This window comes from Oncorhynchus kisutch, linkage group LG16, assembly GCF_002021735.2.
Source record: "Oncorhynchus kisutch isolate 150728-3 linkage group LG16, Okis_V2, whole genome shotgun sequence".
In the NCBI taxonomy this organism is placed as follows: Eukaryota; Metazoa; Chordata; class Actinopteri; order Salmoniformes; family Salmonidae; genus Oncorhynchus; species Oncorhynchus kisutch.
Window position 1 is genome coordinate 17880006 of NC_034189.2, and position 16851 is coordinate 17896856.

The 16851-nt window shown below is 44.9% G+C and overlaps 1 protein-coding gene across 1 annotated transcript in view; it reads left to right on the top strand.

The window, feature by feature from the left end:
• The first annotated feature begins 2210 nt into the window (after positions 1-2210).
• LOC116354066 (cytosolic phospholipase A2 gamma-like) overlaps positions 2211-16851 on the top strand; it is a 19001-nt gene continuing 4360 nt past the window's right edge. The window contains exons 1-13 of the mRNA XM_031793089.1: positions 2211-2274; positions 2675-2760; positions 3156-3263; positions 3495-3637; positions 3943-4117; positions 4456-4561; positions 4983-5123; positions 5314-5391; positions 11652-11681; positions 12845-13015; positions 13138-13305; positions 16312-16383; positions 16533-16616. Coding sequence (XP_031648949.1) covers positions 2734-2760; positions 3156-3263; positions 3495-3637; positions 3943-4117; positions 4456-4561; positions 4983-5123; positions 5314-5391; positions 11652-11681; positions 12845-13015; positions 13138-13305; positions 16312-16383; positions 16533-16616 — 1303 coding nt within the window. The 5' untranslated portion in view covers positions 2211-2274; positions 2675-2733. The remainder of the gene's footprint in view (positions 2275-2674; positions 2761-3155; positions 3264-3494; positions 3638-3942; positions 4118-4455; positions 4562-4982; positions 5124-5313; positions 5392-11651; positions 11682-12844; positions 13016-13137; positions 13306-16311; positions 16384-16532; positions 16617-16851) is intronic.

Sequence of the window (16851 nt, forward strand, 5' to 3'; positions counted from 1 at the left end):
GGGAACCGGCCAGGCAGAGACAGCAAGGGCGGTTCGTTGCTCCAGAGCCTTTCCGTTCACCTTCCCACTCCTGGGCCAGACTACACTCAATCATATGACCCACTGAAGAGATGAGTCTTCAGTAAAGACTTAAAGGTTGAGACCGAGTTTGCGTCTCTGACATGGGTAGGCAGACCGTTCCATAAAAATGGAGCTCTATAGGAGAAAGCCCTGCCTCCAGCTGTTTGCTTAGAAATTCTAGGGACAATTAGGAGGCCTGCGTCTTGTGACCGTAGCGTACGTATAGGTATGTACGGCAGGACCAAATCAGAGAGATAGGTAGGAGCAAGCCCATGTAATGCTTTGTAGGTTAGCAGTAAAACCTTGAAATCAGCCCTTGCTTTGACAGGAAGCCAGTGTAGAGAGGCTAGCACTGGAGTAATATGATCAAATTTTTTGGTTCTAGTCAGGATTCTAGCAGCCGTATTTAGCACTAACTGAAGTTTATTTAGTGCTTTATCCGGGTAGCCGGAAAATAGAGCATTGCAGTAGTCTAACCTAGAAGTGACAAAAGCATGGATTAATTTTTCTGCATCATTTTTGGACAGAAAGTTTCTGATTTTTGCAATGTTACGTAGATGGAAAAAAGCTGTCCTCGAAATGGTCTTGATATGTTCTTCAAAAGAGAGATCAGGGTCCAGAGTAACGCCGAGGTCCTTCACAGTTTTATTTGAGACGACTGTACAACCATTAAGATTAATTGTCAGATTCAACAGAAGATCTCTTTGTTTCTTGGGACCTAGAACAAGCATCTCTGTTTTGTCCGAGTTTAATAGTAGAAAGTTTGCAGCCATCCACTTCCTTATGTCTGAAACACATGCTTCTAGCGAGGGCAATTTTGGGGCTTCACCATGTTTCATTGAAATGTACAGCTGTGTGTCATCCGCATAGCAGTGAAAGTTTACATTATGTTTTCGAATAACATCCCCAAGAGGTAAAATATATAGTGAAAACAATAGTGGTCCTAAAACGGAACCTTGAGGAACACCGAAATGTACAGTTGATTTGTCAGAGGACAAACCATTCACAGAGACAAACTGATATCTTTCCGACAGATAAGATCTAAACCAGGCCAGAACATGTCCGTGTAGACCAATTTGGGTTTCCAATCTCTCCAAAAGAATGTGGTGATCGATGGTATCAAAAGCAGCACTAAGGTCTAGGAGCACGAGGACAGATGCAGAGCCTCGGTCCGATGCCATTAAAATGTCATTTACCACCTTCACAAGTGCCGTCTCAGTGCTATGATGGGGTCTAAAACCAGACTGAAGCATTTCGTATACATTGTTTGTCTTCAGGAAGGCAGTGAGTTGCTGCGCAACAGCCTTCTCTAAAATTTTTGAGAGGAATGGAAGATTCGATATAGGCCAAGCTATATCGTATAGGATGTATAGGATATACAGAGGGCAGCACATCACTGGGGCCAAGCTTACTGCCAACCAGGACCTCATTACCAGGCGGTGTCAGAGGAAGGTCCCAAAAATTGTCAGACTCCAGCCACCCTAGTCATAGACTGTTCTCTCTGCTATCGCATGGTAAGTGGTACCAGAATGCCAAGTCTAGGTTCAAGAGTCTTCTAAACAGCTTCTACCCCCAAGCTATAAGACTCCTGAACATCTAATCAAATAGCTACCAAGACTATTTGCATTGCCCCCCCCCCCCTTATTTACACAGCTGCTACTCTCTGTTTTTATCATCTATGCATACTAACTTTAATAATTCTACCTACATGTACATGTAAATTTTACCTCAACTAACCGGTGCCCCCACACATTGACTCTGTACCGGTACTGCCCTGGATATGGTCTCGCTATTGTTATTTTATCGCTGCTCTTTAATTACTATTTACTTTTATTTCTTAATCTTATCCATATATTTATTTTTAAACTGCCATGTTGGTTTGGGGCTTGTAAGTAAGCATTTCCCTGTAAGGCCTGTTGTATTCTGCACATGTGACTAATAGAATTTGATTTGATAACAAAGAAATACTCACCACCATAGAAAAGGGCCATGTTAAGTGTTTCCTGCATTATTCTATGTAACTGTCAATCTTAAGGGTGTGTGTGTGTGTGTGTGTGTGTGTGTGTGTGTGTGTGTGTGTGTGTGTGTGTGTGTGTGTGTGTAATTGGGCCTATATAAGATGACAGAGGATGGGACTAGAGTGTGGAGATCAAGAGGAGATCAACTGGAGGTGAAGATTAAGACTGGACTAGTCTGCTGTACTGTACATCTCTGGTAAGACTTCTCTGTCTAAACACTGCAGGTAGACTTTGTGTGTTTTATTGTTTATATATATTATATTGTTCATGTTGTAAAACACTGTGACAATCTGTCTTTGTAAAAAGTGCTATACAAATAAATGTTGTTGATTGTTGTGTAATAGAATGATGCAGGTGATCTTTATTCAAATCAGTCTAAAGTCTTTGGCTTCTAGTTTTGCAGTCACATTGATAGACGTGTTTAGGACATACAAAATATATATTAGTCTATATATATATCTAATATATATAATTCCTTGGACCCAAATGTGATCATTTAGAGAGTAATTGAATTTCACAGTACTCTTATTATTATTTTAATATTTTTTAACCCAAATAACATCTTATTGAGAGTTTTCTGACCCTATGACATGCAGAAAAACCAAGGCATTGGTTTGTGTTTAAAGGACCTGTTTTAGTGGACTCAGAGAGAACAATGTTGAAACAAACAGATACTCCTGAGGTAAGAAACTCATCATCACAATATAGTAGGACATTTGCCTGAAATAAACCACACAATATTATGTTTGGTTCTCGTCAAATACTTTGCTACTGCGTTGTTGATTTCGCTCAAATATACATTGAACACAACCCCTTTCTGTTGCTGTCAATACTAAGCTCACCAAATTAAATCATATTGAAAGGAAACTTACTTCATTATGTTGATGTTTACACAATATAAGGATGACATTTGTCTGTAACATACCAAACTGTACTGTAATACATATATGAATATGCATCCAGAAATAAGGAAAAAAAAAAACTTACCTATCAACACTTCAGTTCACCAAACTATATCATTATGAAGTAATATCCTTTACACATACATTTTTCTGTCTCTTTCATTCATTCTGTCAGACTGTGCGTCTGTCTCACTCTATCAATGATGAAGAGATAAAGTATGTGAAGGAGAGGAAGACTCTGATTAAGAAGTGGCTGAAAGGTCAGGGTATCGACTGTGAACTGGTGGGTAGTCCTGTCTTCTCTATCGATCACTATCTCTGGTACTCATGCTCTTTCTCTAACTCCTCCCTCTCTCCACAGCCAACTACATATGTCTCCAGCTGCCTGTTGTTAGCCCAACCCCCCCTTCTTTCTTATTTAAAATATGATGGGAAATTCTGTAGATTTCATCCCTTTTTTAATTCTATCTTTCTTTTTTTTGTCTCTCTCTGTCTCTCTCTCCCCATATCTCAGGAGGATGTTCCTAACATAGCGTTGCTGGGGTCAGGTGGAGGAGAGAGGGCAGCAGTGGGCATGCTGGGATCTCTGCATCAGCTGGAACAGGACAACCTGCTGGGCAGCCTCCTCTACATGTGTGGGGTGTCAGGCACCACCTGGTATACACACACACACACTTACTATTGTTCTTAGCAGGAAAGTTCATTTTGAATGACCTAAAACAAATAATTTTTCTCTATCTCTCTCCCTCCCTCAAAATCACTCACCCAATCACTGACACTGACACTGACACTGACACTGACACTGACACTGACACTGACACTGACACTGACACTGACACACACACACACACACACACACACACACACACACACACACACACACACACACACACACACACACACACACACACACACACACACACACACACACACACACACACACGCATGTCATCCCTGTACAGCCATCCAGATTGGTCATTGAATAAGCGTTGTGATGAGGTGATACAGAAGCTGAAGGGTCCTACAGTGGACTTGAGCAAGATTGTGGAGTGGCTGAAATCGAGGAAAGGACAAAACCGGAACTTCAACCTCACTGACTTCTGGGGCGCCTTCACTGCCTCCTATTTCATGAAAGAGGTCAGTGTATGGTTGTGTGTGTGTTTCCGTGTCTGTCTGTCTGTCTGTCTGTCTGTCTATTTGCTATTATGTGTGTGTGTGTTTGCGTTTGTGTACGTGTTTGTGTGTGTGTGTCTGTCTATCTGCCTGTTTGCCTGTGTGTCTGTCTGTCAGTGTGTGTGCGGGTGTTTCTGTATATCTGTCTGTCTATCTGTCTGTCTGCCAGCCAGTGTGTGTGGACATCAGTGTATGGTTTATGTTTGTGTCCATCTGTCTTTCTCTCCCTCTGTTGAGCTGATTACTCCCCCACCCTTCTCTCCCCCCATTTCTTCCATTTTGTTCTCTGTCTCCTGCATCAGATGAACACTCGCTGTCTCTCTGAAGAAGCTCACAGGAACAGCACCAACCCCTACCCCATCTACAGCGCCATAGAACTGGAGCACAACCAAATGGGCTGCACTAAAGGTGACTGTTATGAGACGTTCATTCAAACTTCAGAGTAAAAATGTATGTTATTTGAGTAAAGCTCCTATTGCTTGATTCTGATACTCGGGTAGCATCTTTGTAAAACGAGGTTCCAAGTCGAACGTTTCAGAGTTCCGAGTGCACTGTGAACGCAGCATCAATCAATACAATGTATTTGCATTGAGCTTTTTACAAAGACAATTGTTTCAAAGTGTTTTACAACCAGAACAACAAAAATAATATAAACAATGAATACAATATGAACAAACACTCTACTGTAGATGCCCCAAAAGCAAGCCAAGCATTAGTCTGAGTCCCAGTTGGGCTTTGTTTAAAAGTAGTGCACTATATAGGGAAAGGGTGTCATTTCAGACAAAGCCAATGAGTGTACATTTCTGTAATTTACACCTGTTGTCTGTAGCGGTGTGGTTTGAGATGACCCCCCACGAGAGTGGCTTCTCCGGATTGGGAGCTTTCGTCCCCACTTCCTGTCTTGGGAGCCAGTTTGATGGCGGGACTCTGAGAGAGAAGAGGAAGGAAATGGACATGGTTCTGCTGCAAGGTGGGGCACGCACAGACACACACAGAAGCACATGCACACGACCACACACGCACGCAAACATACCCCCCCCACACGCATACACACACACAAACACACACACACAAAACTTTGTCCCCAGTGTTGATATCATAGTTTTCTTTCAAAACTCTTATAGATTATTCATTGCTGTTTGTTTGTTGTTGCTGGGCAGGTATCTGTGGGAGTGCCATTGCAGATGGGCAGAGGAACAATGCGGAGGTAGTACAATTGATCTGGGACTTACTGGGAGGTAAGCTTCAACGCAGCATGCTAGCTAGCCTGCAAGGCTAGTGTGTAAGATTGTAAAAAAAAAAAAATGACGCCCAGCCCTAAACCCCCCTTCCACCTCTCCCGAGCAGCATGCTGCCCCCACTTCCTCTCCTCCCTCTTCACCCTCCCCCTCAAATCTCCTTCCACCCCCCAATCTCTCCCTGTCTTCACCATGTTCTGCCTGGCTTCCCACAGCCCCCGTTTAAAGAGACTCATGAGAAGCCAGAGCAGAAACCTGTCCCTATCCGTCCCTCTCGCTCTCCCTACACCTCTCTCTAACCTGGCCCACGTCAATACAAAATCCCCCCTTACCAAACCTAACAACACCCGTGCCCTAGCCCATACTACTCCGGCAAAGGCACAGTCCCAAAAGACATGGCGCACAGTCTCCTCCCTGCCACAAGAGGATCTTGGACAGGTGGGGGATTGCACCAAACTATACCGGTACATGATGGAACGTACCGGCAAGCACTTATGGAGGCTCAACCAATTCAGGTCCTTGAGCCTGTTGTCCAGACCCCGCGCCTGCACTCCCTCCCAGATCACTTCCGAGATGCCCACTACAGGCGCCGGACTCCCTGCCTTTCTGACCTCCTCGTACAGGTGCCTGTGATCTAAACCTACTCGGGCAACTTCAACCTCAGGGTGCGCACGCAGCCACTTGGCCGCATGACCAAAGTGCCACGGCAGCTGTTCCGCCCGAGGACCCGTGTTAGACCACACCATTACGCTTCTCGCCTGATACGAGAAGAACACCCGCAGGAGGTAACCGGACGGGTGTATCACTGGATGAGCGAGCTCAGTTAACAAAAATTGCGTCCAGCTTGAGGGGGAAATGTGGTACCGCCCTACCTCCCTCCCCGATGGGACAGAGCATGCGTGCCCTGGCGACCCACTCAACCAATTCAGGTCCTTGAGCCTGTTGTCCAGACCCCGCGCCTGCACTCCCTCCCAGATCACTTCCGAGATGCCCACTACAGGCGCCGGACTCCCTGCCTTTCTGACCTCCTCGTACAGGTGCCTGTGATCTAAACCTACTCGGGCAACTTCAACCTCAGGGTGCGCACGCAGCCACTTGGCCGCATGACCAAAGTGCCACGGCAGCTGTTCCGCCCGAGGACCCGTGTTAGACCACACCATTACGCTTCTCGCCTGATACGAGAAGAACACCCGCAGGAGGTAACCGGACGGGTGTATCACTGGATGAGCAAGCTCCGTTAACAGCTTGAGGGGGAAATGTGGTACCGCCCTACCTCCCTCCCCGATGGGACAGAGCATGCATGCCCTGGCGACCCACTCGCACCTGCCACTCCACATGAACTGAAACACAAGCCTCACTAGAGGCCTCCTCAGACAAGCCGGCAATGGTTAGATGTACGCCAAATACAAAAGAGACGGCAACACATCCACCTTTAGGACCAGGACTTTGCCCATAAAAGACAAATACCTAGCCTTCCACATTGCTAGCTTCCTCTTTACCACTGCGATACGCATGTTCCAGTTTAGCGTCGCTGAGCCGGAGGTCTCAAAATGGACCCCGAGAATCCTCAGGGCCCCCTCACAGAGAGATAACCCCCCGGGCACATCCGTTCTACCACGCCATCTTCCGAAAAACTTGACAGAAGACTTTGCATGGTTCAGAACTGCTCCCGACGCTCGGGTGAAATCCCCAAAGACGGCAAGGGACCTTGTCAGGCACGAGTCCTTGCACAGCAGCAAGGAAGTATCGTCGGCGTACTGCGTCATCTTAAGACGCAGCCCACCACTTCCAGGGATCAACAAGCCTTCCACCCCTGTGTCTGCCCTAATGGCAGCCCCCAGAGGCTCCATGTACAGAACGAAGAGGAGAGCCGAGAGTGGGCACCCCTGCCTGACCCCAGACGAGAGGTCAAAAACGTCACCCAAGTGACTATTTACACTAACCCGGCACCCCGCTCCGATATATAATGTACGAATCCATCCTATGAACTTCTCCCCAAATCCTAATCGACCTAACACTCTGAATAAAAATTATCTATTCACGCGAGCAAAGGCTTTCACCTGATCTAGCGCTGCTACCATTAAAGGCAGTCCTCTATCTTCAACCCAAGCGATGGAGTCCCTGATTAACTGTAGGTTCCATCTAATAGAGCGGCCCTCTACCCCGCACGTCTGATCCTCATGGACGACGTAGGGAAGGGCTGTGCGCAACCGGTCTGCTAAAACCTTTGCAAGTAGCTTGTAATCTACACACACAGCATGGTCAACGGCCGCCAGTTGCCAAGGTCTGTTACTTCCCCCTTCTTATATAAAAGTGACAGCACACCAACAGCCATTGATCCCCCCGGGACCCCCGTCTCAAGGATGGCCTTCAAGACTTTGAGGACCACTGGTCCAGGTATACCCCAAAACTTGAGATAAAACTCAGCCGGCAGCCCATCCATCCCAGGCACCTTCCCTTTTCCCATCCTCCTAAGAGCGCTCTCAACCTCTTCTAGTGAAATCTGGGCCTCCATCACTTCTCTAATGTCCTCCGGCAACCGCCTGGACAAGTGTTCGAAAAACACATTTCCCTGCTCTACATCTATTTCCCTTTCCTTAAATAAACCTTGGAAATGATCAGTTGTCACCCTGACCATATCCTCTGGTTCTCTAACTATACTACCATTTTCTTCCCTAACGCCATGCATTACCTTCCTACTCTGTCTGGCCCTAACCGACTTAAAGAACATAGCAGAACAAGTCTCATTGTGTTCTAGAAAGGCACTATGCGCACGCTCCAGGAAAGCTCGAGCCTTCCGCTCCTGCATCTCCCTGAGCTGCGCCTTTAGGGTAGCGGATCTCTCCCAGTCAAACGACCCGCCGAGGTTGCCTGCCTCATACTCGAGATCAATTAACCTTTGGATACGATCCACCTCCCTCCTCTCCTCCCTTTTTTTCCTCTTGCAATACCCTATTATAAAAGCCCTAATCCTCACCTTAACTAATTCCCACCACTCTAACACCCCCTCGCACATGGACCGGAGGCCTTCAAGCCTCCAAAAGAAACCATAAAACCCGTCAACAAAAGCCTGCTCCTCCAGCACATCCCGATCTAACTTCCAGTACCCCCTGCCAAAGAGGCAGACTGGTGACCCCACCTGCAGGAGCACCCCGTCGTGATCCGAAAAGAAAACAGGCAACAGCCGCCCAGACAACTTACCCAAAGACCTGGGTACAAAAATATAGTCGAGCCTCCGCTCAACCCCCCTGGAGTTGCGCCATGTAGGACCGGCCATTTTTGGAGTAGTGTGCAGACCACCATCAACCAGACCATGGCAAGCCATTAGCCCGGCAATGGCGCCTGCACTGCTATCCCCCCCTATTCCTAAATCTGTATTAAAATCCCCCCCTATCACTAATTTCCTATTTGTGACACACAGGGGCGTCAGACAGTCCACCATCTCCCTCCTGTCTGCCACCACCTGTGGCCCATACACCACCACTAATCTAAATTTACAATCCCTTATCGTGACATCCACCCCTATAACCCTCCCCTGCATTACCACAAAAGAATCCTCCACTTTTACCTTCCTGTGCCCACACAAAATCCCTACCCCCGATGAGTGCACCCCCCCAATACCACAAACCGACTCCCCCTTGTCCCACTCCCTCTTAAACCTACTAACATCCCCTCCATCCCTCAGGTGAACCTCCTGTAAAAAACAAAAATCAAACCGCACACCCTCCAAATAACTAAAAACCGCCCTCCTCTTAACAAAATCCCTTAAACCCCTTACATTTAAACTAACAAAAGTAAAATTAGACCCCATGAAATAATCAAATAAAAACATGTAATACACTCAAATACTAAACCCAGACAGAAAAAATCTAAAACAGGAGACTCACCCGATGCTCCCCTGCTCCATATCTACCGGTGAGAACACCATCCGTACTCCCGACATCCCCCCCCTCTTCCTCCATCTCACCAACCCAGGATGCAGGAATAGTGTTTGGCTCCGGGGTGCCCACTTGCTCTTCCACCGTCTCCTTCTCCACCACTCCTCCCTCGCTTTCTTCTCTCTCATGCTCCTTCACTCGGTTGCCTTCTTCCGCCGCTTTTCCTGGTTCTCCTACTCCCGTGCCTTCTGTTTCCTTCTCTCTTCCATCTGCCGCTTCTTGCTCCTCCTCCTTCCTTGCAGCCTTCCCCTCTGGACCTGTACTCTGGTCATGAGGCGTGCTTCCTTCCCCTCCTCTTCTTCCCCCATCCCCCGCTCCTGCTCCCCCCCAGCCGCAGACGCATATGACCTCTGACGAGCCGGGCACCCCCGCCACAGGTGTGCTGACGAGCCACACCCGTGGCACGCCTTAGGCTTGTCACAATCCCTCGCCTCGTGTTCCTCAGATCCACAAAATCTGCATTTTCTTGTGCTGCACGAAGCGAATATGTGGCCGTAGGCCATACAGCGCCTGCAAAATGGGGGCTGACGTGCATAAAACAACGTCCCCCTGTCAGCCCCTAGGGAGAACATAGCAGGAGGATGGAGGTAGCCACCATGTCCCTTTGGGTCCTCCCTGAGGAGGGCCTGGAAGCCTCTCCTCCCATTCCAAAACCCAAGGGAGTCTTTGAGGTGCCTTGCTGAGGAGACATTATCCATGTATCTCCCCAGAAAGGCCCTCACCTCTTCGTCCTTAACGTATGGGTTGTAAATGTTAACAGTTACAACCCTAAAGTTGTTCTTCGCCAGGCTTGTTATTTCATAGTGGCTCATCGGCCTCTCAACTCCCACAGATCTTGCCCTTCTCAGGATATCATCGTGTTTCTCCTCTGTATATAGTGCCACGTCGTATGCTCCCTCCAACGAGTTGCCTTGGAAACAAAACACGTCCTTCACCGTCAGCTTTAGAATCCCCATCAATATTATCCTTCCAAAAGTTTCCCGTCCTAAAGGCTCCAACTCCTTTTCCTTCCAAGCAAACCGAATCGTGTTGGCCAGCCCAATCCCAGGGACCGACCGTGTTGATGTATTTTGCACCATCTCCGCAAGGAGAATGGCGCTCGTTCTCTTCTCTTCTCTTCTCTTCTCTTCCAAAACAAGGAAAAAAAAAAAAAAAAACAAAGTGACTGAGCCTATCTGGTGACAACTAGCACAAAGACAGGAACAATCACCCACGAAACACTCAAAGAATATGGCTGCCTTAAATATGGTTCCCAATCAGAGACAACGATAATCACCTGCCTCTGATTGAGAAGCGCCTCAGGCAACCATAGACTATGCTAGAAAACCCCACTAAGCCACAATCCCGAAACCTACGAAAAAACCCCATACATAAACACACCACAAAATAAACCCATGTCACACCCTGGCCTGACCAAATAAATAAAGAAAACACAAAATACTAAGACCAGGGCGTGACAACAATACTAGACAATAAACTACAGGACAATACTAGACAATAAACTACAGGACAATACTAGACAATAAACTACAGGACAATACTAGACAATAAACAACTGGAGAATACTAGACAATAAACTACAGGACAATACTAGACAATAAACTACAGGACAATACTAGAAAATAAACTACTGGAGAATACTAGGCAATAAACTACAGGACAATACTAGACAATAAACTACAGGACAATACTAGACAATAAACTACAGGACAATACTAGACCATAAACTACAGGACAATAAGATACCATAGTCTACAGGACAATACTAGACAATAATCTACAGGACAATACTAGACAATAAACTACAGAACAATACTAGACAATAAACTACAGGACATTACTAGACAATAAACTACAGGACAATACTAGACAATAAACTACAGGACAATACTAGAAATAAACTACAGGACAATACTAGACAATAAACTACAGGACAATACTAGACCATAAACTACAAGACAATACTAGACCATAATCTACAGGACAATTCTAGACAATAAACTACAGGACAATACTAGACCATAAACTACAGGACAATACTAGACAATAAACTACAGGACAATAAGAGACCATAATCTACAGGACAATACTAGACAATAATCTACAGGACAATACTAGACAATAAACTACAGGACAATACTAGACAATAAACTACAGGACAATACTAGACAATAAACTACAGGACAATACTAGACCAATGATATCCACGGCCATCACAGTAACATCCCTCACACCTGCTTATGAGTTCCCATTTTCTTCTTATGTTCCTGTGTTTTCCCATATTTGTTTTGTACCCACACTACCCTCTGTTTTTTTTTTCAGTTTCATTTTCTGCTGGCATTGAGACTAACGGTAAGCAGTTTTAACCATCTGACTGTCTGTGTGAGGGGAGATTCATTGGACTGTTCAGAAATAGCATGACGTGATCTCTTGAAGCCACATGTAGACAGACCTATATTCTAACCCCATTCTAATTCCATTTTGATCTTTAAAGCCACAATCCCTCACTTAAACAATGACAAAATGTCAGCTCCAGGATGGAGGTTGGAGTTGTAAACATATTTCAAGGCAGTACAGTGTTTGTTCACATTCCTGTTATAAAAAATTGGTTGAGTAAGATCTGACTTATGTTTTGGGTTATGATGGTTTAATCTAGTTCTGATCCTTATGTGACCGGGGGTAGGGAGTCTCCCAAGTGGAAGAAACAAGTGCCTACTATTAAGCCAAGAGGACATCCTCAAGTTCTGAGTGTGACACTTGAGTTTTATATGTCTCAGGCAGGGTTAACTCATCACAGGGCTCCAGTCATCAGCAACTTAGTGTTGAAGGTTACAATAGTAGTATACATAAGGTGCAAGTTTGAAATTTGGTTGTGCAACAATATCGCTCTTTATATGTCAGTCACTGACAGTCACTCAGTTAGCCATGTCTTTATATGTCAGTCACTGACAGTCACTCAGTTAGCCATGTCTTTATATGTCAGTCACTGACAGTCACTCAGTTAGCCATGTCAGTTAACAATTCTTTGATTGGTAAGTTAGTCTAGCGAGCGATCTAAACTTGTAGTAATCATGTCCGAATACCGACCAGGCACCAAGGGCTCAGGGGCCCTGACCTCCCATTGATTTGGTTGTTAGTCACTCTCACTCTAACTCAGATATCATTAACATGGCATAAGTAATGGTAAAATGTGTAAAATATAAGGAAATTTGCTTAAAAAAGGCAAAAATGTGTCTCCGGGCCATGGCAAAATTTGTAGAATAGCATGTGTTAAATTCCAAAAGTTTCTCTCTGCTTCAGGGCAAAAAGTGTAGAACTGCAGAAGAATTTATTTAAAACTGCAACATTTTCTTTACACACCATGGCAAAATGTGTAGAATTGCAGGAAATTAACCAAAACTAATTTGTTTCTCTCCACCATCAAGAGGGGGGCCATGCCTCACATGCCTCATCACGAGAGGAGTGTGTTTCCAAATCACCTTCTCTACACTTGACCAACCTGTTATGTTCCGCAGGGCAGGACAGCATGATGTTGATGTCTGGGATAGGAAGGGAGGAAGAAGAGGTGTGTAACTGTGCGCCCTTCCGAGTGGTGAGGTGTGTGTCTGAGCTGATGAAGTACGGTGAGGACCCAGATCCACTGAAGACAAGTGAAGTCATCACCACACTGGGACAGCTACTGAAAGGTGAGACGCACGCACACGCACACACACGCACACACACACACACACACACACACACACACACACACACACACACACACACACCATAATCATGACCCTAGTGATAATGTGTATAATGACTCTAGGTCATGTGAGCAGTAAGGGTGAGATGCTGTGGAACATGGACCCTGAGAGCTGGAAGAGAACCAGCCTGGTGGAGAGAAAGAAGTTCATAGAGACAGTCAGTCTGGAGCTCATCCTCTCCTCAGACAGCTGGGCAAAAGACTGGAAGGACCAGCGCTGCACCTGCAACGGTAACAAAGGCATTTTATTACTCCAACACCAGGTTAGCCCGTTGAACTACAGCGGTTCCAAAAATATTTTTGGTCTGGCTGACTGGGAGAACACTTTGAAGAACCTTTATGGGTTCCATGTACTGTCTAACCCCATTAAGTTCCATGTATAACCTTCTGTGGAAAAGGCTCTACGTGGAACCAAAAAGGGTTCCACATGAAACCCAAACGGGTTATCAAAGGGTTCTCCCACAGAGACAACTGAAGAGCCCTTTATAGGTAGGTAGCACTATGTAGTACTTTTATACTTAGAGGCATTAGACCCTACATCTGCACAGGTAACACTAACTTCCACTGTACCACTTCTATTACCTGACTTTGCCTTCATGACTCAAGACCTTGTTAGTTCACTGAGCTGATGCCTTGGAGCTGAGTTTTTTACAGAAGGTTAGGGGACCTGGATGTAAAATGCAGAATGGTTATGTGGTAATATGGTCTTAGTGTAAGAGGGTATATGGTACTAGGTAGTTATAAACAGTGGACATCTGTATCTAGTACAGCTCCAATAGGGGAGGCTGGTGGAGGGAGAAATCAGAGGACAGGTTATTGTAATGCTTGGGAATGGCATCATGAACGGCATCAAACACATATCAAACACGTGTTTGGTACGATTTCTCATTCTGTTCTATCCATTGTAGTGAACCCATTATCCAATTTCTCCCTTCACCAGCCCCCTGTGGTTCAGCATCATGTCCAGCCGCTCAGTCACTTATAGGATACTTGTTCCTGCTGTAGGGGATAGTGGTTACTGGCTAAGTGTGTGTGCACGCACATATCAGACAATAGTAACCAGCAGAGGGATATAACTTATATATGAGATATGACTTAGAATACGTGGACAACTACAAATACTTAGGTGTCTGGTTAGACTGTAAACTCTCCTTCCAGACCAATATCAAACATCTCCAATCCAAAGTTAAATCTAGAATTGGCTTCCTATTTCGCAAAACAAAGCATCCTTCACTCATGCTGCCAAACACACCCTTGTAAACCTGACCATCCTACCAATCCTCGACTTCGGCAATGTCATTTACAAAATAGCCTCCAATACCCTACTCAACAAATTGGATGCAGTCTATCACAGTGCCATCCGTTTTGTCACCAAAGCCCCATATACTACCCACCATTGCGACCTGTACGCTCCCGTTGGCTGGCCCTCTCTTCATACTCGTCGCCAAACCCACTGGCTCCATGTCATCTATAAGACCCTGCTAGGTAAAGTCCCCCCTTATCTCAGCTCGCTGGTCACCATAGCATCTCCCACCTGTAGCACACGCTCCAGCAGGTATACCTCTCTAGGCACCCCAAAAACCAATTATTTCTTTGGCCGCCTCTCCTTCCAGTTCTCTGCTGCCAATGACTGCAACGAACTACAAAAATCTCTGAAACTGGAAACACTTATCTCCCTCACTAGCTTTAAGCACCAACTGTCAGAGCAGCTCACAGATTACTGCACCTGTACATAGCCCACGTATAATTTAGCCCAAACAGCTACCTCTTTCCCTACTGTATTTATTTATTTATTTAGATCCTTTGCACCCCATTATTTTTATTTCTACTTTGCACATTCTTCCACTGCAAATCTACCATTCGAGTGTTTTACTTGCTATATTGTATATATTGTATATATTGTATTTACTTTTCCACCATGGCCTTTTTTTGCCTTTACCTCCCTTCTCACCTCATTTGCTCACATTGTATATAGACTTGTTTATACTGTATTATTGACTGTATGTTAGTTTACTCCATGTGTAACTCTGTGTCGTTGTATCTGTCGAACTGCTTTGCTATATCTTGGCCAGGTCGCAATTGTAAATGAGAACTTGTTCTCAACTAGCCTACCTGGTTAAATAAAGGTGTTCTCAACTAGCCTACCTGGTTAAATAAAGGTGTTCTCAACTAGCCTACCTGGTTAAATAAAGGTGTTCTCAACTAGCCTACCTGTTAAATAAAGGTGTTCTCAACTAGCCTACCTGGTTAAATAAAGGTGTTCTCAACTAGCCTACCTGTTAAATAAAGGTGTTCTCAACTAGCCTACCTGGTTAAATAAAGGTGTTCTCAACTAGCCTACCTGGTTAAATAAAGGTGTTCTCAACTAGCCTACCTGGTTAAATAAAGGTAAATAAATACAAAATAAATGTAACGGTTTTCCAGAGTTGAAGGAGAGGCGGACCAAAATGCAGCGTGGTTTCTATTCATGGTTCTTTAATATAGACGCTATACATGAATAAACTAACAAATCAAGAAATGTGAAAAAACCAAAACAGCCCTATCTGGTGCAAACACAGAGACAGGAACAATCACCCACAAACAAACAAACAGTGAAACCCAGGCTACCTAAGTATGATTCTCAATCAGAGACAACTAATGACACCTGCCTCTGATTGAGAACCATACTAGGCCGAAACATAGAAATAGCCAAATCATAGAAAAACAAACATAGACTGCCCACCATACTAAATAATGATTACAAAACAAAGGAAAAAAAGGTCAAAACGTGACAATAAATATACAAATGGAAGATTGGCTTGCAAGATGGTAGATTGGGGTTGGTGAGCGGGCGTACAACAATGACATGCAACCTGAACGTCAGGAGTTCAAATCAGTTTCTGGTCAATTTTGACAAAAGTGCTTTAAGGTTATTTGTTTTCTAATTATTGTTGCTAATGCACATTTTGACAGTACTTTCCTTTGACAATTTACCGTTATCCAAGCCACTCCAAGGTAATGCCTAATCCTAATCCTAACCACTCAAAGTTAACGTCAAAGTTAAGGTTTGATACTGGAGCTCTGAGGCATGTGTCGAAGTCTCTAAGCAGCTAACTTTGAAGCAGTGTGCCGATACGTGTATTATTTTATCAAAAGTACGACATCAATGACGCCTGAAGCTTCATTTTTATCACGTGCTGTTTCAAACCGTGTGTTACATGCCAGACCATGAGGTCATCTTTGTCTTATTCTCTGCAGATGGATCAAAGTATATGAAGACTACGAGACAGACGGTTAATTTGTCAATAACAAACTTCTGGATCTTTGATGGTAATGTTTTTTTTATTACCTTTCTGTCCAGTATGATTACTATGGAAGGTGTGTGTGGGTGTGTTCCCTTAAAAGAAGGATACAGAACTGACTGTATACTCTCTCCAACACTGATAATAATTTGATATTGGTGTGTGTGTCTCCCCCAGAGTTGTGGATTGTTCGTAACATTTTCCCTCTGGTCCATAAATGGGAATGGGGAACTGTGTACAACTTCTTCTTAAATATCACAGGTACAGTAACACCAGACTTCTTCCTAACTAGTATCAGTCATAGCAAGGACTTAAGTTTCCCTCCAAATAGCACCTTGCTTGGGTGATATTCTCTCTCTCTCTCTCTCTCTCTCTCTCTCTCTCTCTTCTCTCTCTCTCTCCTCTCTCCTCTCTCTCCTCTCTCTCTTCTCTCTCTCTCTCTCTCTCACTCTCTCGCTCTCTCTCTCTCCTCTCCTCTCTCTCTCCTCATCTCTCT